At 46.4% G+C, this 21,589-nt stretch overlaps 1 protein-coding gene across 6 annotated transcripts in view; it reads left to right on the forward strand.

Moving 5' to 3' along the window:
* The window catches only part of ALKBH3 (alkB homolog 3, alpha-ketoglutarate dependent dioxygenase), a 42,903-nt gene extending 27,640 nt beyond the window's left edge, over positions 1–15,263 (forward strand). For all 6 annotated transcript variants that reach the window (XM_042233375.2, XM_042233376.2, XM_012096270.5 and 3 more), the window contains 2 exons: positions 14,078–14,176; positions 14,908–15,263. In XM_042233375.2, coding sequence (XP_042089309.1) covers positions 14,078–14,176; positions 14,908–15,000 — 192 coding nt within the window. In that variant the 3' untranslated portion in view covers positions 15,001–15,263. The remainder of the gene's footprint in view (positions 1–14,077; positions 14,177–14,907) is intronic.
* Positions 15,264–21,589: the final 6,326 nt, after the last annotated feature.

A 21,589-nucleotide genomic window follows, 5' to 3' on the forward strand; every position in this document is an offset into this window, starting at 1 on the left:
TCCTCTGATTCATGCAGTTGGCTCAGGCGGCTTTGCACATGCATCATCCTTAGGATTAAACATTCACTCCTCCAAGATGCCAGTCCTTGATCCTCATCTCCCTGTCCAAGTCTGTCAACTTCTGCTCATTTGTTTTGATTTTATAGTCAATTACCACTTCCTTTAATGATAATAAGCTTCTTGGAGACATGGTAGCCTTTCCTTCATTCACCCATCCCTTCTTTTGTTAATTCAGTTAAACCTGAGTGAACAGCATTGTGTCTATCTTCCGGGGCCAACATCAGAATATACTATCTTAAGACAAAAGTAAAGCTTACCAACTATACCTCTGTAGACATTTTTTTTTAAGAAACCAAGAAGCTCCAAAAGAATTCTCCCAAGGTGGGCTCATTAAAGCTTTTCTACGTTTGTGTCCCAAACCCAGTTGTACTTTTCAGGCTATGTCATGTCCCTGTTATAAAGATTAGTCTGGTTCTTTTCCCAGTATAGCTTTAATTCTATACTGAAAAACAGGCTGGAAAAGGAACTACAAAAGCCATTTGGCAGGCTGCTATTTCTCTGTCGGTTACCATAGAAACAATGATGGCTGAGTTGGGGAGGGGGGTGAGTATTAGATAATAGGAAGTTTGTGATGCACTGGAGGTTTAGATGCCAAAAGCCTTGTTTTCTAGAAAATCACCCATGCATAAGCACTATCCTTTATCAGCTGAATCCTAAAAATGTGAGGGGCTTCTATCTACCTCAAGATGATTGAGTTGAGGCAAGTTGGGAAATTTTCCAACCATTCTTTTCTCTAGCACCTTCTGAAGAATGAGAACTCTGTTCATAATACCAAAAGAGATGTTTGTAAGACCACTTGTGATGGGAGAGGTTGAGAGTTACCAGTGCATTTGAGTTCCTAGTACCTCCCTGTTTACACACTACTGGGAAGAATGGAATATAAAAAGGTCATTTAAATCATAAATATCAATATTTTTTCCAGGGCTCTAGAAGAATTGAGGATATTAGAATCCAAAATAATATAAGCTGACTAGCCTAAATTTGAAAATCGGGTAAACTAGACTGTGTGGCCTTCCGGGGGTGGCCCCAAGCTGCGGCCCCAGCCACCACGCCCATTGCTGCTCTTCCAGGCATCCATACTTCTTAGTCCATCTTCTGATTACTGCATCTGTTCTGAGAAATTACAAGAACTACTCGAAAGGAACTGTTGATAACCATCATCTTTTTAATACAGTCCCTAATGAAATTTAAAATATCAGGTTTTGTTTCCTGTTTCTGTTACTGATGCCTGTAAAAAGCACTTATTTGCCTCATTTATACTCATTCCATTTTTGTAAATGGGGACGATAATTGGTAGCCACTTTATGGGAGTAATAGGAAAGTTTTCCCATGAAAGGCACTACGAAAGTTGTTGCCGTGATCAGGGAATTTTTAAGCTGTTATAAGTGGTGGATGCTACAGGGACTTTTCAGATGTGGAAACTGAAAAAGAAAATGAACGGCAGTGAGGCTAACCTCCAGGGTTGCCTCGCCCTGTGAATGGCATTCATTGAGGGGGTGCAGGGGAGACTTGGGGAGGGTCAAGTGCCTGTGGATCAGGAATGATGATTGAGTTTTTGAGCTCCTGTCTTTAGGGTCATGCAGTGTTTTGGAGAGTGTGAGTGAGTGAGTGGGGAGATAAATTGGTGCATGTGTAAATGGATAAAGATAAGTAGTCCTGGTAGGACCTCAGTTCTCTACAGACGAGCTCTTTGGGGAGTTGGGATCGTCATTTGCTTCTTTGGAGGCTGTCTCAGGCTAGAATCCGTGTCCTAACTGCCACTGGGAATAACTAATTTTTGCAAAGAACCTCCTGGTTTTGTATTGGCACTGATAGCACTTTTAATCTTGGGAGAACAGCATTTTCCAAAGTGATTTGTGTCAAATTTGTGTGTGTCCTGACTAGGTATGAGGCCTACTTGGAAACTTTTTTTTTAAAACCTTGCCTTAATGGTAGTTTTTTCCCCCCTCCACTTTGCCATACTCTGAAAAACTATTCCTGAGCCTTCTGGTGATTTTCTTTCACAAGCCACATTTTCCTGGTGGATGACTGCTTAGCTGAGGCAGAAAAGAGCTTAGTGAGTTTGAGGAAGGAGAAGGAGGCCCAACAGAGGAGCAGAGTGAGCAAGTGCAGAGAGGAGCAGGTGATGAGATGGAAGGGGTGGGCGGGGCCAGATCCCACAAGGACAGGATCCTCAGGAAGGAGTGGGTTTTAAGTACATCAGGAAGCCACTGAAATGTGTTATGCGGAAGAGAGACACGATTTGATTGAAATTTTACAAGATCAGTTACTACTGCGTGGAGCTCAGACTAGACAAGAGCAAGAGTGCGAGCCAGGAGACCAATTAAGAGATTGTTATACCTCCTGGGACCAAGGCAGAGAAGGAGAGGTGGACAGCTTCAGTGACATGAGCTCAAAGGAGCAAGCATTTTTAAGACATGGCTGGGAATAATGGTCTGAAAGTGTTAATGAGGAGTATCCCCTCACTCTAACGATGTGAAAGACATGATCATCTTCCACAGGGGAGAGAGTTTCTGAGAATTTGGAGTCTTCTGGAGAGACCTAGGTTTTGATTAGGACAAGGAGGTAGAGGGAACCTTCAGAGCACATGAGGTTGAGGATCTGGGGGCGTTTGCTCATCCTTACATGAGAATTCCAGCAGACACAGTGGCAGGGCCAGGGGTGGTTGTGGGGGATTGTGTTTAATCAGGTTACGTCTTGGGATGGTTTGGGAATAAGTGTTCTGATGTAATGGATGACTGGAGAACCCTGCACTTTTCCTGGTGACTGGGGTCAGCTGGATGTCAGTCAGGCTTCGTGGAATTTGTCCTGTACGCTCTTCGAGGAAGGAGAGCATTTATTTCTGGTGCTGCAGTCTTGAGTAAAAGCTCTTTCAAAATAGCAGTTCCTTTAAGTTGCATTTCTTGGAAATATTAAATCACCAAGAACAGCATCTTCATTACATTAAATCTTCTGGCTTTAAATGCACATTTAGTATAGCTAGAGTAACTGTAACAGTAAAGGTAAAGCCAACCTTGTTTCTGCTTAATTCAGTAACTTTTCAGCCCTCCTACCCCCAACACTAGACCAGCAACAAACACTGGTGGCAGGTGTTGCCGTGTGAACTGCATTTGCCTTCTAGGATCACTGGGTGTGCCTGGGCTGGGCTGGCTGGCTGCATGTGCCGGGCCCTCATGCATAGTGTTCTCACTCACCTCACTAGAACCTTTCCTGCCAAATCCACGTCAAAAATCAGGAAAAGAGTTTGATAAAAGCCCAAATATTTGTGTGTGGCAAGTGAGTTCAAAACTGTTTCGAACAGATAACCTCAAATCACTTTAAATCTATGCTTTCCCAAGGATTTCCCTGGTAGTCCAGTGGTTAAGACTCTTGTGTTCCCACTGCCGTGGGCACAGGTTCAGTCCCTGGTCAGGGAACTAAGATCCTGCATGCTGCATGGCGAGGCCTAAAAAATAAAAGTGTATGCTATCCCATCTAGTTCCCTAATTTATCAGATCTTATTTCAAAACCAGCTGCTTCTTTTTTTAAAGTAATGTTTTTCAGATCATGTTGAAGATGCCATCTCTGAAAGTGTTTGGTTTGAGTCATCAGACTAACTGTGGAGATGACTTTGTGGGTTCCTAGCTTTATTTTGTTTCCATAATTTCCATAACTAATATGTTTTGTTTATGTCAAATTTAAAAAATATATTACCACTACGAACAACAGGTCCAGCTGTGTTCTTATATTGGCGCTGTAGAAACAACTTTATGGTCCAAATATAGCTGCAAACTTTGATGATCCATAAAGCTGTCTAGAAGCCAGCCAGGTTCTTAAGGGCAAGGCCACACCATAGTTTGATTGGGAACACAAGCTGGAAAGAAATGACTGAAAGAGAGGAGAGGAGACATTTTGGCGTCGTCCTCGCTCAGGAAGCAGGGCCAGCGAAGGGACACTTGGCTCCAGCAGTCTAAGCAGCCGTGGCACGCGCTGGCATTTAGTTTTCAAATGTCGTTTTAATCTGTGGTAAAGCCTTAACCATACTTGTCAAGCAGCTCTACTATGGACTCTTGGACCAGAGAGCAAGGGAAATTCCTATTTTGTCTGTTACCATCTTGTGAAAACCCTTTGCTTGATTCTGCAGATGCTCCAACATCCTGTTTTTTTTCTTGATTTTTTAAGCACAGATTCTGGGATCAGTTGTCTGCACCTGCAGGTTCCCTTTCCTACAGCTTAACTCACTTTTGGAACGGCTGCTCTCTAGCTCCATCTCACCATGCTGCTGGTGCAATGATACCATTGTCCTGAAGAGCAAGTAGTCTGGCCTTTCCTTGGTCGTCATTGTCTTCTTCCTTGTAATGTTGGTCACCAGCATCCAGCATCTCTCTCCCTGAAACTCAGCCGTCTGTTAGCTGCCCTTTCTTGTTCCTACTGGCTTCTGAAATGCTGTATTATCTTAGCTATTCTCACACTTTTCTCACTGCTATGTTTCTGCCTCCTTTGATGTTTTTTTTTTTTTCCCTTTACATGCAACCCCTTTAAATATGGATATTCAGAATTATCTTTGATTCTGTCATCTTTGTCTACATGGCTTTTAGGGAAATTATGAACCAGGAGCAGATTGGAAACGCCATGTGGGCAAGGTCCATTTCTGCCTCCTTTATCGTTACATCCCCAGCGTTTAGCACTCTGTGTGTGTGTGTGTGTGTGTGTGTGTGTGTGTGTGTGTGTGTGTGTGTGTGTGTATGTATTTTGATTGAATACATAAATGGATTTCATTTGTTGTTGTGGCTTCAACCATTTCTTCTTTGGTGGAGCAACTTGTGAATCTCAATTCCAGTTTTGACTTTTATCTCACAGTCTAGCCGTCACTGTGTTCTTAGTCATCATCACTTTGTCATGAGACGTTTCTACTTACACCAGCACATGACTTCTGACCTGAAGTTGTAGACTTACTGCTGTTCTCTCAGAAAACTCCACAATGCTACCTGCTCGTAAGGGCCATTTCGTTCATGGCGTCACTACTCTGTTGGTCAGGTTTAATTGTAAACGCTTCTCAGTTCTTCCCCATTCTCTCATTTCAGTGGTTTTAGTTCCATATCTTCTTAATTCTGTCTTGAAAGGTCTGAAAAACTCATCCTTCTAGTAGTGGCTTCATTTCAGGCTCTCTTTACCACATGCCTAAAATACTAAAATGCCTTTTTCCACTCAGATGTCCGTAATTCTAATCTCTTCTCCCTCAGTTCTGTCTGATAACCAGACGCCAGATATTTTCAGGAATAGCTTATTTTCTCTATTTGTTCTTTCTTCTCTTTCCTCCTGCTCACAGATATTAATTGAGCATGCACTATGTGTTGGGCACGATGCTCAACTCTGGGGAAATAGCTGTAAATGTGGCAGACACGGGCCCTGCCCTCCTGGATGTCACGGGAGCTAGATTCAATGGAGAGGCATAATTACGGCTTGCAGTTAAGGCTCTGAATTTAGATTTTACTCCAAGAGCAATGGGAATAAAGGAGGTTGTGACATGCTCTGGTTTATATTTTAAAAAGAGCACTATGGCTGCTGTGGAAGAATAATTCAGGGAGAGGCAAGAACAGGAGACTAGAAGGTTGTCCCAGTGTTTTCCTGGGAGGCTGCTGACTTGTACTCAGATGGTGCCAGTGAGGAGGGACACAGTAGATGAGCTTGAGGCGTAGTTTTGAGGGTGGACCAGGTTTCTGGCTCAAGCAGTTGGTAGATGGAGGTGCTGTTTACTCAGGTGGAGGAGGAGCAGGGGTTTGCATTTTATTTTGCTCTTGTTTAGGGAGGATTGTGGAGGAATCAAGAGATCCTTCTTCTACATGCTAGGTTCAAGATGCTTGAGACTTCCAAATTGGCTATGGCGTCAGGGCTTCAGATGATAGGCCTGTGCTAGAGGTGTCATTTGGGAACTGTCAGGATAACAACAGCAATGGCCATAGAGGGGCAGTGATAAATAGCATAGGACGGGTGCATAGTACGGAGTCTGTGCCGGGCTCTGTTCTCAGTGCTTTCCATGCGGCCTCCAGGAATCATGAAGTCCATGCTACTGGCATCTCCATCGCACAGGTGAGGTGGCTGAGGCCCTGTGTTAAGGCACTTGCTCCACATGGAATGGACACTTAGTTGTTGAACTGACTTGAAACTAATAATCTAGATAGTATGTAAAGCTATGGAACCACCCATTATCAATTCAGAGCAGAAGAATAGAGAAGAGGAGCAGAAAGCCAAGACTGAGCTCACTGCTTTCATCAGTTTGTTTTCCAACTTAGAAGTCTTTACTCGCTCCTGCTGGAACACAGGGTATAAAATGTAAACTCTCCCAGCCAGATTGTCAAATCTTCACCAAATCTATGCCCAACCAACTTTGATGTCTTACTTCGATGTCCCTGTGTGATTGCACCATACTCTGACTTATCTGTTTGCTCCTTAGACATGCTCTCCACCTTCTCATTGGGCTTCCTGGGTGGCGCTAGTGGTAAGAACCCACCTGCCAATGCAGGAGATGTAAGAGACACAAGTTTGACCTCTGGGTCAGGAAGATCCCCTGGAGGAGGGCCTAGAAACCCACCCCAGTATTCTTGCCTGGAGAATTCCATGGACAGAGGAACCTGGCAGGCCCCAGTCCATAGGGTTGCAAAGAGCTGGACATGACTGAGCCGACTTAGCACAAGTGCACACCACCTTCTCATTAACTGAAATCCTCTCCAGCCTTCAAGGGCTCCTGTAGCCTTGAAGCCTTTCAGTGAACAAAATAATAATAGTTACTGCATGTCAGGTGCTTCCTGAGCTTTGGAAGTGAAAAACAGATAGCAGGCTTCTACTTTATTTTGACCTTTCTGCTCATTTGTTTTGTTATTTTAAGCATCTTATTAATAAAAAGATGGAAGAATTTCTAGGTAAGTAGCTCATCCGGAAGATCAAAGATGACTTGGAAAACCAGATGTTTCACTGTTGACTAAGATCATTAATTTGGAAGCATATTTCGCATCCATGGCGTTTTCTGATTGTTTTGGGATCACTGAGATTAAGAATACGATATTTGAAGCAGCATACGTGTACTGAGCTTTGTTTCAGGCACTATCACGTGGAATGGCAAAGGGTCATCAAAGAAGCTGGGCAGGTAACATCTGGGCTTGCTTGGGCACTTACGTGGGACGACCAGATGTGAGCATGAGAGGAGTTGTGATGGGTCCACCAGCAGCTCAGTTGGGCAGCTCTTAAGCAGGAACTGGTCCTCAGACTTGTGTATATACTTCCCAGTATTTTTAAGAAATTTTAAGAAATTTATAACTCAGGAGAGATCATGTAAAAATCCCATTTATCAGCTTCCCTAGAAAATCCGAAGATCAGGCAACACCCGGGGAATAACGAGGAAGCTGCAGAGGGTGCACGAGTCCCGGGCTGTCTGGTGTCCATGGTCCCCACTCCCCGCTGTGTTGCCCCTGCCCCACGCCCCTTGTTTATGCCACCTGCTAGTAATGGTGACCCTTACAGAACAGAAAGGGTGCCATGTCATTCAGACAGGAAGTATTACAGGATTTCAGAAGAAAATAAGCACTTTGGAGCGCACAGTAAGGTGGAAAAAAAATACAGACTTTAAAACAAGGCAGGTCTTAGTTCAAATACTTGCCTCCATGTCTCCTGCCAGCCTTTTGCCTTAGAAATGTACTTTCCCTCCAGCTTCCTTTGCTTATAATAACATGAAGAATATCACATCCCTTACAGGGTTGTGGTGAGAATTAGCAGTACTGGGTACATACGGTCCCTAACATGCCTGGCATTTTAGCAGCTTACACCATGGTTGATGGTGTCCAGAAAGTCTAGCAGGATGCCTTGGTTTAAGTAGCTGGAAATTGTTAGGAAAAAACACTTGGACCCAGGGGAGTGGGCAGCCAACTCCAGGTGGATTAAAGAGTTAAATCTAAAAAATACAGAATTTTTTTAACTGAAAGGAAATGCAGTTGTATATTTAGGTTTCCTGTGAATGGGAAAAAGGCTTTCTAAGCATAAAAACCATGAAGGGGAATCAAAGAAAGATCAGCAGAGTTGATTGTAAAAGTTTTTGAGCTATTCTGTGTTAAACATCATAAACACAGTTAAAAGTCAAATAGCAAGTAAGAAAAATATTTACAGAAAATATAACAAAGGGGAAATATCTTACTATATATGGTTGCAGATCAGTAAAAGTGTTAACATCCCATAGAAAAATGGACAAAAGACACGAACAGAGTTTGCAATAGAAGAAATGCAAACAGCAGATAAGCGTATGAGAAAATGGTGAACTTGGTTAGTAATTAAATAACTTTATGTTTGAAGAATGAGCTGCTGTTTCTCCCTAAACTTTTTTCATCATTGTCAATTGATAATGTTCCATATTGATGATGATGTGCTCAGAAGGTAGGTACTGTCGTATTTTCCAGATGGAATTATAAATTGCCACAATCTGCTTAAAGCAGTTTGATACTATAAATCAAAGTGCCTTTAAGTTCATGCCCTTAGATCCAGTTTTTCCATTTTAAAGGATTTATTCTAGGGACTTCCAGTGGTTAAGACTCTGCGGTCCCAATGTAGGGAGCATGAGTTTGATCCCTGGTCTGGGAACTTAAGAACCCACATGCCACACAGCATGGCCAAAAAGAAGAAAAGAATATAGCCTAGAAATACACTCAGAGATATTTTGCCCAAAATCTACTTGCAGTAGCTTTTTCTTTCTTTTCCCTTTTTTTTTTTTTTAAAGTATTAGTGGTATATTAAAATCTATTTCCAACTGTGCGTACCTCACTGCTGTATCCTCAGCACAGTGCCTGACATATCCAGGTGGTCAAAAAATAGTTTATGAGTTTAAGGGAGGAAGGATATGTTCATGCAAAGGAATATTATATAGCCATTTTTAAGAAATACTGTACATCTAAGATGTAGGAAATGCTCACAGGACAGTGTTAAAAATGAGTGCACGATTGTACGTATAGAATATTCCCTGTGTTTGTATTGTACGAATTCTGGATGATGGGATTAAAGGTGATTTTTATTTCTTCTTGGTGCTTTTCTTCAGTCATTCAGGACATATTTATTGATATATGTGATAGGCATTGAGCATATTTCAAAAGGGAAAGATAGCATCGTCTTTCCCTCATGGAGTTTATCAGAGATCAAAAAGGCGGACATTGAACAGGTAATTACAAGCATATCATTTTCTCTAGTGAACTTATGTTACTTTTATAGTAGGGAAAAAAAACTATGCCAATGATGGTTTTTAAGCACTGATGTTTGTAATTTCTAAGATACCTTTTTAGGACGAGAAAGCGATAATTACATGAAAGATCTACATCGATCTCATACAGTGTGAAGATTTCCTTTCCAAGGGAATGAAGAACGTTTAGATTTCTTATCTGTTGGGTGGTGTGTAATGATATGACAATAAATACATCCAGGCTTTTTTTTTTTTTTTCCCCTCTAAATAGCATTTTTCTAAAGGAAACTGAATAGACTCAGATCTTGATAAGAGTTGTGAAACTTTGGAAAATCCCAGCATTCATTGAAAAGTATAATTAAGCATTCAGATGAATTGGCTATGGTTGAGGAGGGAGTGAGAATGTTGATTAACATTAATGTGAAAAAAAAATTTTTTTTTTCTTTTTCATTTTGTTTTTCTTTTTCCATCTACTTGAGAGTTTTCAGGTGTGTGGGAAACCAAAAATATCAGTGGCAAAAGCCACCCTGTAGACTGACTCTGGCCCTGCAGTCTCTTTGAATGGGGATCAGGAATGGAAAATTTTACCCTAAGCCAGGGCTTTTTAGAGGATGTGTTTTGTTTTGTTTTGCACAAAGACCTGAGTAAATCAAAAGGGTTTCAGAGCCGTGTTTGGGTAACAGCCATGCTTAATAGCCGTGAGTTTGCTCCTCCAAACAGTCAGACCCATGTTTCCACTGTTGCTTATCCATTTATCAACTGAGCTCTTATGCTCAGCCACGTGAGCTCCTCTGGCCCTCTATCTGATTCCTTGGTGGAAAAAGTCTCTGTGGATCTTGGTTGCGTTGAAGGGTGGCTATGTGGTCTGTTGCTGCCCCAGGCTCCGGAGAAGGAAGCATCTGTGAGTCCAGTGCTGCCTTGGTATAATCCCCTGACCTCTTTCCCATCTGTGTCCTCCTGCGAATTATGGGGGGCTTCCCTGGTGGCTTAGTCAGTAAAGAATCCTCCTGCAGTGCAGGAGACCTGGGTTCGATCCCTGGGTCGGGAAGTTCCCCTGAGAAGGAAATGAGGAATGTGTTTGCTGAGCCAAGGGTGTTTGAAGGAACGAATGGCGAGCAGCAGAGTGGTGACATCACCTCTCCCTGTGGATGTGCTGGTATCACCATCCCTGCAGGAGACAGATCGAGGCAGCTCCCTGCCAAGAAAAGGCTCCCCCTCTTCTGCTGTTTGGTACAACGAAGGGTTATACTGGATGTGATGTGTTTCAAACCACCCTGAGGCTTTCTCTCATTTGAAAAACTCAGATCTTAGAATTGGAGAGGGGGACGTGGCTCTGCTGAGCATCACATTCAGTCCATGCTGATATACCCCTCCTGGGTTTGGAATCCTCTCTCCCTGCTTCGTGTTTCCAGATAGGGTTACACTGCTCACCTCTTCTGCTGGCCTTAGCACCTCCTCCTCCCCCAATAATGACTTTCCCCCCAACTTTTGGAAAAGTGTTAAGGAGTTCCATTTATTTGGAGCACAGGGTGCCCGTGAAAGGGATGTAGGAGACAAAGCTGAAGAGAAGCAGGCAGGTCATCAAGGGCCTTGGGTGCCAGGGTAATGGATTTGAACCCCATCCTGAAACCTTTGGGATGTCATTAATGTATTTTAAGCAAGAGAGGGAAATTCTGAGATCAGATTTGCATTTTATTACAGTGGCTCTGACAGAGCAACCCTGGATTAGAAAGTGCTGGCTCTTGACTCTCCTAACTTCTCCTCCAAATCACTCCTTAGACCTGCCCTCTGGTCTCACAGATCTGTGTATGCAGGACGGGCCTTGGCTTCCTGGCCTCTAGCTGTTGCATGTACAACTCCTTCTTCCTAGGACATGCTTTTCTTTCTTAGTGTTTTATTTTTTTAAATTAAAGTATAGTTGATGTACAGTATTACTTCAATAATGCTTTAATGTTCTAGGAGATCATCATCTCAGGCTTGTCTTCCTGTGGTGTTAAGTGTCTTTCCTGTCTCCTCACTCTCCTGTCCCAGTGCTTGATTTATAGATTAAAGCCCCGCTGTACTTTTGGGTTATGTGGAGGGCAGCAGCAGTTCTGTCTGTAGCTGTGTCGAACCTTGATCTGGTGACTGACTTTACAGCCTAAATCAAGGAGCCTTGGACCCTCTGATCTCATGAGCAGCGCACTGCCTTCTGATATCTTTTCTTCAGTAGGATGTACATCTCCTCTATCTGCTGTCCTTTTTTCAGAGAGCACCCTTTTGCTTTTCTGAGATGGAACTGGGCCACCTGCAGACAAGGTCACCTTCCCAGTCCTCTGTGGTTGGCTGAGGGGTCAGAGGTAAATGTTGTGGTGCTTGCTACTGGAAAGCAGAAGGTGGCAGACACAAAATCAGTCACGGAGACTGAAAGTTATTTCAAACATTGCTTGTGTCTTCTGCTTAGGAAAGTTATGACAGTACTTGATAAAGTCACTGCCAAGGGTTGGGGCCTGGAATCTAGACTGTTTATAAAGTTCATTATTGTTTTGGTTTTGATTTTCCTGGGGGAAATCATTGTAAACAGTTACATTCTCAGAAGCACCCCTGCAATAATAAACATAAACACAGCATTGCAGTGAAATCAGTCCTGCAGTAATTTAAATGTAAATCCCTTGCATTGGAAGTGAAGCAAATGGATGGATGGGTCTGCTTAGAATGGAGTGAAGAAGTCAGGACACTTGGGCCTGTCCCAGTCTCAGCTCTGCACGTGCTCGCTCTCGCTGTGAGCAAGGAAGTTGTTGACTGTGCTCCTTTGTCAGCGGTGCAGGAGGAGTGACACCACCTGTGGGCCGTATCGCAGCCGTGCTGGGAAGCTTCACCATGATACTGTCCGTGGATTGACTTGAGCTCTCGAAGAAAGGGCAGTGTAAATATGGGCATCTGTATTCTAGGTGCTCACGAGTTGCCATCCGTTCTCAAAGGCTTACACAGCCAGGCTCAGTTTAGCAACACTGTTCTGGTCTCGACAGAGTCCCTTTCTTTGAGAAAATCTGGCTGTTGACTGTTCTGGAAAGAACTGAGAATGTATCTCCAAAATACCAAAGTAGCTATAGGAAGAGTTATGATCAGTTTTAACATAGATATTAATTAGTGAATTAGCATAAACTGTGAAAGGTGGTCAAAGCTCACCACACCACATCTTGTTTGAAAGCCTGTTCTCTTAATACTGTCAGAACACAGGGCGCAGAATAAGGCAGATGTAAAGAATTATTGTATAAATGACTTTGAATTCCTTCATAGGCCAGAATGTACTTTTCTGCAATTTGGATGCTGATGATATGAACACTAATAGCTGTTCAGTTCAGTTCAGTCGCTCAGTCGTGTCCGACTCTTTGTGACCCCATGAATTGCAGCATGCCAGGCCTCCCTGTCCATCACCAACTCCGGGAGTTCACGCAAACTCAGGGTCCATTGAGTCGGTGATGCCATCCGGCCATCTCATCCTCTGTCGTCCCCTTCTCCTCCTGCCCCCAGTCCCTCCCAGCATCAGAGTCTTTTCCAATGAGTCAGCTCTTCGCATGAGGTGGCCAAAGTACTGGAGTTTCAGCTTTGGCATCATTCCTTCCAAAGAACACCCAGGACTGATCTCCCTTAGGATGGACTGGTTGGATCTCCTTGCAGTCTAAGGGACTCTCGAGAGTCTTCTCCAACAACACAGTTCAAAAGCATCAATTCTTTGGTGCTCGGCTTTCTTCACAGTCCAACTCTCACATCCATATATGACTACTGGAAAACCATAGTCTTGACTAGACGGACCTTTGTTGGCAAAATAATGTCTCTGCTTTTCAACATGCTATCTATGTTGGTCATAACTTTTCTTCCAAGGAGTAAGCGTCTTCTAATTTCATGGCTGCAGTCACCATCTGCAGTGATTTTGGAGCCCAAAAAATAGTCTGACACTGTTTCCACTGTTTGCCTGTCTATTTCCCATGAAGTGATGGGACCAGATGCCATGATCTTCGTTTTCTGAATGTTGAGCTTTAAGCCAACTTTGTCACTCTCCTGTTTCACTTTCATCAAGACGCTTTTTAGTTCCTCTTCACTTTCTGCCATAAGGGTGGTGTCATCTGCATATCTGAGGTTATTGATATTTCTCCCGCCAATCTTGATTCCAGCTTATGCTGCTTCCAACCCGGCGTTTCTCATGATGTGCTCTGCATATACGTTAAATAAGCAGGGTGACAATATACAGCCTTGTTGTACTCCTTTTCCTATTTGTAACTAGTCTGTTGTTTCATGTCCAGTTCTAACTGTTGCTTCCTGACTTGCATACAGGTTTCTCAAGAGGCAGGTCAGGTGGTCTGGTATTCCCATCTCTTGAAGAATTTTTGACAGTTTATTGTGATCCCCAAGTCAAAGGCTTTGGCATAGTCAATAAGTCAGAAATAGATGTTTTTCTGGTACTCTCTTGCTTTTTTGATGATCCAGCGGATGTTGGCAATTTGATCTCTGGTTCCTCTGCCTTTTCTAAAACCAGCTATTACACTGTACCTAATACCTGCTGGGCTCCAGGTAATTCACACATACATCAACTGAGGCTCACAGCAGCACTATGATCCAGGTAGTACCATCATCTTTGTTTTTACAGATGAGTAAATTCAGGCACAGAGAGGTGAAATAACCTGCCCACGGCCAGCCAGCTGCCAAGTGACAGAGCTGGTAAACGAAGCCCTGCCACCTGGCTGAGTTGGAGTTGCCATTTCTCTAACCAGTGTCGCCTTCTGTTGCATCTTGATCACACAAGCAAAAAAGAAAAAATTCAGTGCCATGAATACTATTTTCTAGGAAGACAATGGAGACTACACGTATGTGGATCGAGTGAAGATACCCTTGGATCACGGGACCCTGTTAATCATGGAAGGGGCCACGCAAGCAGACTGGCAGGTGAGGACGTGCGGGTAACACGGACTCGCTGTCGTGGGGAGGCAGTTTGCCGACAGGCTCATGATGATTAATTTCGGCATTAAACGTGGCGAAAAGCACGTTGCTTTTATAAGGAGCACGAGGCAATAAACTGACATCATTTCCGAGAAGTTCTGATAGTGCTGACAGAATGGCGCTCTCCAGCAGCGGTGTCCGGTGGAACTTCCTGTGATGAAGGAAGTGTTCTGTATCTCTGCAGCCCAGTGCGCTCGCCACCAGACACGTGACTCTTGATCCCTTGAGATATGTCTGGAGTGCTGAAGAACTGCATTTTCAATTAAGCTAGAGCTTCAGGCAGCCAGTGGCTCTCATGGGGGCTGCACAGCTCCGCAGCTTCAGCCAGGCCATTTGTAAGGTGGGCAGGTTAATGTAAGAACGCCCAGCCTGAGAGAGCACCCTGCGCCTCTCTGTGATCTCAGTCATCTGTGTGTGGGCTTATGAGCTTTGGGGAAAATGGCAGGAGGCCTCGAGGAAGAGCAGCACTTAGAAGAAAATGAAAAGACCTCTGTGAGGGTGGGGGTGGGGATTCGTTTCCGAGAAGACCTTTCTCCACAAGACCTTGAAGAGCTATTGCTGCTCATTGAAGGGAGATAAAGTTGAAATATGTTTGTGTCCTCATAAAGAAGTTTTAAATGGCTTTGTAGTAAAAGTGTAAGTGTGTTTATGTCAGAGTTTTTCCTATTTCCATTTAGCATCGAGTGCCCAAAGAGTACCACTCCAGAGGACCAAGAATAAACTTGACCTTTCGGACAGTTTATCCTGACCCTCGAGGGGTGCACTGGTGATGTGAGATCCTGGAGAGGGAAGCCACGCTGAGACTGAGCAAAGCTTCTTCCATGAAGACACTTCCGGAGGCTGGTCTAGCTACTCTCGTGGCTGTCTGGAGGATGAGGGTGGGATTTGCTTCTCAGCTCGGAGTTCTATTAAATGACAGCCTGCAGTTCGTGTTCAAAATACGTTTACTGTGGGAACAGTAATCCCTAATCACATTTTGAAATCACATATTTTCTTTAGGCAGATTAAAAACTGCTGTGGCTGTGTTTACCAATGATTTTGCCCATAAGCCTTTCCCCACCACTGCCCTCTCCGGTTTCAGTTGAAGAAATTTGAATGGACTTTGCCTCCAGGGGAGGGTTAATCCACATCTTTGTTCCTTGTGCCTGTAGCAAAGTGGAGATAGTAACACACATCAGTGACTCGGGAGCCTTCCGCAGGCAGACAGCTGCTGCAACCCAAACAGAGTTTTGCTGAAGTCTGCCTCGACTCCTGAACATGTTGGCTTGTGTGCTGTGGTAATGGAAAGCTGCATACTCTGGGAGCACTTTATTTAACCGAGTCTCCTTGCCTGTCCATCTCCCTGGGAGACACACAGACAGGTTTCAGGCCTCTGAGTGAAGAGCAGAGGTGGTCTTCTCCAGTGTATTTCCAAGCTGCCCCCTGGACTGCTTGTAATACAAGAGGAAACTGTCCCCTCAAGGGGAGGAGGAATTGAGTGATGTCATGAGAAATTTCAGCTGAAGAGCGGCAAATGCCCTGCTAGTGGCAGCTGTTCCACACAGATTAGTTTCCCCCGGAGAATTACTTGAGTCTCTTAAACCCAAGCCAGATAGGAGCGGGAGCCTTCCTGCAGGGAACAGACTCAGTTACCTTAATAGTGCTTTTCCCCGTAGAGTTCAGGAGCCCCGTGACTAAGGCTTTCTTCTGACTCAAGTGTTGTCTTCTGTACACGCTCCCGAGATTCGAGGGTTAGTCTCTGATGTCACCAAGCTTCCCAAAACAGAAAAGCGGCTGCCCCTTGTTGCATCATAAAAGCACATGTATTCCTGACCCCTAGACTTAGGAGCAGCATGCTGGATCAGTTCCAAACCAAGACAGAGAAAACCAGAGAGAAAGGATGGATTTAAACGGCTGAAAGTAGGGCGAGGGAGTTAAGAGTTTCCCTAGCGCCCCATGGGGAAAATTTACCCAGCCTTCTTGCTTTTTGGTCTTGTTTCCATTCCATGCTGTAAGATTGATGAGCCCCAAGATCATGATAAAAGGCCAGGGGCAGATGAGCGCCTTGCCTGGCCAGGCGGTGTTCTTCTGTTGAGCTCTCTGCTTTCTTGAACCAGAGTCTCTTCTTTTAAATGTTGTCTCATGTGTGTAGCTCCTTTGTCTAAGAAATACCAAATGCTTTATAAAATCTGAGCGTCACAGTAAGCCTTCCTGTGAGAGAGATACAAATTACCATAACAAAAAAACAAAACCTATTTAATTCCTAGCTTTCCCGCAGTTCAGACACACACAGCCTGGCCAGGGAGGTGCCGCCAACTTTGGCTGTGAGTTGGATGCGTGACCCTGGGGAAATTCCTTTTCCATTCCCACAAGTGAAAGAGCCAGGAGATGACTCCAAGTCTTGTTACCAGATCCCTCCCAATTCGGGCCATGCATTGCGTCAGCTGCAGATTTGATCTCTTCCCTCATCACGGCCGTGTCTGTCAGGGAAACAAATTCTTGACCTCCTGGACCACCACCTGGGTTTCTTCATCTGAGAGCAGCAGTCTGAGGTTTTGTTTCTGGCTGCCCGATGGCAGAACAGCCACTCTTTACTACTAAGGTAATGTCCCTTCTGAAATGTCAAGGAGGTAGTTGCTGGACAGGGTTCAGAACTGGACAGGAATTCCAGGCCCTGGCAAAGACTGCCCATGCTCAGAGACTGCACCAACCTGTCGCTGTGTCTCACTGATTGTAAATCTTAACTAAGAATTAAGGCCAAAGCTCTTTTTGTCAGCATTACTTGTTAAAGTTGAGGGAGCAAATAAAGCAGCTGTAGCGTGAAGGAAAAAACAAGTCTGGTATCTTAGCTGCTTTCTTAGCTGGTTTCTTTGAGCTTTAATAACCTGCCAGGACAATTTAGTAACCATGCTAGGAGCTTCCCTGGTGGCTCAGACAGTAAAGAATCTGCCTGCAATGCAGGAGACCCAGGTTCAATCCCTGGGTCAGGAAGATCCCTGAAGGAGGAAATGGCAACCCACTCCAGTCTTCTTGCCTGGGAAATCCCATGGACAGAGGAGCCTGGTGGGCTGCAGTCCATGGGGTCGCAAAGCATCACACACGACTGAGCGACTAACACGGGAGCTTCTTATACATAATCCCTAACCCTCCCTGAAGCCCTGCCAGAACCAGCTGCTGTTCCTATAGGAGAGAAGAGGCAACCAAGTCTCCAAGAGGTGAAGTCATTTCACAGGACTTGTGAATGGCAGAACCAGAACATAAAGCACAGGCTAATCGCCTCACTGTGCTTCCTCTGCCATGCAGGATTTAGGCAGAATGGTCTAGTGGGCACCTCCGGGGCCCCAAGCCTCAGGGCTTGCCCCTGCAGGGCTGGCAGCCCAAGCTCCCCTCAGGGCCATGCTGGCTGGGCTGACTGCCATGCCACCCTGCTGGTCCCCTGGCTCTCCTGCGCACCAGGGCAGATGTCTGTACCTCCTTAATCAACACTGGCATCTCCTAGTCAGAAACTCTGCTGCCAACTGGGCGAGAATGGTCCAGTTTAACGGGCGGGGGGGGGGGGGGGGCGGCTATTGTGGGGAGATACAATCCGATTTATGATGAATTAGACAAATTCTCCAGCTTTCCTGGCAGGTGACTGAGAACATGTTTCCTGACCATCCAAGCAACCTTTCTGTCATAGGCGGGTGGCCGCTGCTTCCCTTCATTCTTACCTGTGAGTCCATTTCGGGACTCTAATGCCTAGATTCAGCATCAGGCTTCCTCATGATGCTGGCCAGCACCACGGCTCCGATCAACCAGCAGACAGCCCAAGCAGCAGGGCAGGCTGCCCACTGAAAATGTGTGGACCACCAGCAGCTTGCCTCAAAGCAGGCCTCGGGGCAGTCTGACACTTGGTGTCGGTATCCTTAGTATTGAAATCAGGTTCCAAGTAGTTGTCAGCTAAACCACTAACTCCTGTGGCATTGATGATTCCTATTAAGTTGGGGTCACAGCTCACTAATTAACCTGCTATTCTCTTGTGACACACTCCCTGCTGCCTCCATGGCTGGCATGAACTGCCCCCCGTGAGTGGCAGAGCTGTCTAGGCCTGGCCGGTAAGTGGCACCATCTCTTGGGCCATGTCATGGCAACCCCAGAAGAGTTAAGTGGGCCCTGCAGTGAGCAGAAGAGTAGTTGGAGGGCTTCGGAGAAAGCCCAGACACGTGACGGGTCCCTGCCCCACTGGGAATATTTCTTCCTTGAGTTCTGGCAGCTTTTACTTGGCTGCAGAATATCTGAGACCCATTTGCCTTTTCTGGTCATAAACACTTGGAGTGTTGAATCTGAAGTCTTGATTGCTTTATTTTCTTAACTATTTCTTTGAAAAAGCCGAATGTTTCCATAGTGATGCATTCTGTTGGTTGAAATCTTCACATATATGTGGTTCCACCCACATGCTCTCCTCAGAGGGACCTAGTCTACAACTGTCCCCTGACCCCACCCTCCCTTTTTTTCTTTTTCAAGGAACCCCTGTATGAGAGCCCTGTTAGTTTTGTGCTGCTGGAATCCACTCTTAGATACAATGATTCCTGTGTCAGGGGGTCAGAAAGGAAATTATCTTGATGTTTATTCATGAGTGGAACACAGGCTAATGGTGCCTTTTCCAGCTGGCTTGGTGCTCCTCTGCCAAATTAGAAAAGCCTTTCTCAGCCTGTGGCCAGAGCCCTGTGTTGGGCTGGGCCTTCGGCATAACTTAGATAGTGTTGCTATAGCCAGCATTACCCAAAAGAGCGTTTTCTCAGATGAGCCAGCTTGGAGCTGACCAAGGCCTGTGTGACAGTGTCATCATCACAGTTATTTAGATAATACTCTAATAATTGCTCTCACTTCCCTCCCGTGTAATGGTGATATCACAGTCCCTGTTCTCATGTGGGCTCCACAAGTGTGGATGTGCTCAGGCAGGATCCTGGCCTCTGACCCCACTTGCTTTTAACTCTGGACACAAATGCTAGGTTTCTAAAAGGGAAGGAAACGTGAAAGCCAGAAGGAAGCATTGAGTATTTACTGGACCTATTACACGCCTGCTCAGTCATGTCCGACTCTTTGCGACCCCATGGACTGTAGCCCAGCAGGCTCCTGTGTCCATGGGATTCTCCAGGCAAGAATGCTCGAATGGGTTGCCGTTTTCTCCGCCAGGGGGTCTCCTGACCCAGGGATAGATCCTGCATCTGCATTGCAGGTGGATTTTTTTTTTTTTTTTTTTACCGCTGAGTTACCACATAATTTGATTGCTTGCTGCTGCTGCTGTCAGTCGTGTCCGTCTCTGTGCAGCCCCATCGACAGCAGCCCAACAGGCTCCTCCGTCCCTGGGATTCTCCAGGCAAGAATACTGGAGTGGGTTGCCATTTCCTTCTCCAGTGCGTGAAAGTGAAGTCGCTCAGTCGTGTCCCACTCTCAGCGACCCCGTGTACTATAGCCTACCAGGCTCCTCCATCCATGGGATTCTCCAGGCAAGAGTACTGGAGTGGGGTGCCATTGCCTTCTCCGAATTTGATTGCTTAGTTTTTTTTAAACAGATGAGGAAACTGAGGTACTAGAGGGTAGCTCAGATCGTGAGATTGGGTATCCCTGGTGTTTGGGGAGGTCTCTGCACCCCCACCGCCATGCTCCCCCACCGCCATGGCCCCCCCATCCCCGTGCCCCCTCTCCCGCGCTGGGCCGGGGCTGGAGGGACTGCGCATTCTCAGCCCCTTCACCAGCCGGCAAAACCTTGGGTCCGTGCCTGGAGCCACAAAGCTTCTCCCCCTGGGGAGTGGGGTGGGCAGGAGGAAGTGGTGGGCCAGGCGCGGGGCTTTCAAGGGCCGCGTGATCGGGTTGCAATTAGCCACCCACTGCAGGAAGGGTGTGGGTGAGCGCTGTGACAAGCGCCTGCCGCCGCGCCTCTGATGCTCTAGGCGCCCCTGGGAAGGAAGGCGAGCAGCAGCCTGCAGGAGCAGCCTTTGCCGAGGAGACAGAACGGCAGAGGAGACAGAACGGCAGCCTTGCCTTTCTCAGAGGCTGTGGCAGAAAGGCCCTCCCCGGGAGGCTCTGCCCGCCAGGTCCCTCCCTGCTCCCCCTGCCCCCATCTGCACGTGGATGGGACCATCTGGGAAGGGAATCCACACCCTCCAAAAAGCCATTCTGGGTAGAGGGCTGTATCCTCTCTTCCTAGAGAACGTTTGTGGGGCGGGTGGGCGGATGAAGGATGCCCTAGGGGCCTCCCTAACTCTGGCCCAGACGGTTCAGGCCAGCTAAGCATCCAGCCAGATCTCAGGAGAGTCCTGGAGAGGAGGAGGGCCCCCTGGAAGGGTCTCCCCCAGGCCCTTGTTGCTTAGAGAACGCTTTGCTGGAATGTTTTCTCTGAAAACGTATCAAAGGACTAGGCAATAATTTTTTCCCTGCACCCTCTCTCTCATGGTAGCTGTTAGCCCCTCTTCACCTGGTGTGAAGGTGGAAAGGGGGACAGTTAGCCTAGAGGCAAAAATTGGGGGTGGGGGCATGGGGGAGTAGATGAAGAGGAGTCTGAATGTATGGCTTCCCTTGCGACCCTCCCAGGCCCCCAGTCTGCCTCCTGGAGGCCTCCTCTGCCTTCGGGAGAGGGGGCAGAGAGAAGGACTGGCTCACTCTTCCACACCTTGCCCCTTGTCTCCGGAAGTCCCGTGAGGGTGGTTATTGGACAGATGCTCCTCTGACGGCCACCCAGGGCCATGCTGGCAGAACCAGCGTGAACACCCCCACAAGTGCCTAGGCCAGTGTCCTTTGCATCTCTCTGGGGTTCTCTGACCTGAGATCCCCAGCTAAAAGCAGAACCAGATGACAAGAGGGAACCTGGGCACAGAGCCCCAGAAGGTCGCAGTGCCTGTGGGGCAGCCCTTGGAGGACTGGTATGGATGTTCTCCCATGTCGCACCAGCCAGGTGACTGGGTATGTGGAGAAGATCCCTGCTGCAGCTCCAGGCAGCATCCTGCTGCCGGAAACAGAGCACACCGAACTCTGCACCAGTGGCTCCAGGGAGTTGGCTGGACAACTTCAGGCAAGCCTGCCTCAGAGTCACCTTTGCAACAGGCCCATGCCCCCCTGAGTGTCACTGTGTTGCCTGGGAGGGTGGAGTTAGGAAAGAGCTTTGACATACCGGGGGCTTCCCTGGTAGCTCAGCTGGTAAAGAATCTGCCTGCAGTGCAGGAGACCTGGGTTCAATCCCTGGGTTGGGAAGATCCCCTGGAGGAGGAAATGGCAACCCACTCCAGTGTTCTGGGCTGGAGAATTTCGTGGACTGTGTAGTCCACGGGGTGGCAAAGAGGACTGAGCTACTTTCGCTTTCACTTTGACACACCCTCTGTGTCCCAGCCCCCACTTCTGCAG

The sequence above is a fragment of the Ovis aries genome, chromosome 15, assembly GCF_016772045.2.
Source record: "Ovis aries strain OAR_USU_Benz2616 breed Rambouillet chromosome 15, ARS-UI_Ramb_v3.0, whole genome shotgun sequence".
Lineage (NCBI taxonomy): Eukaryota > Metazoa > Chordata > Mammalia > Artiodactyla > Bovidae > Ovis > Ovis aries.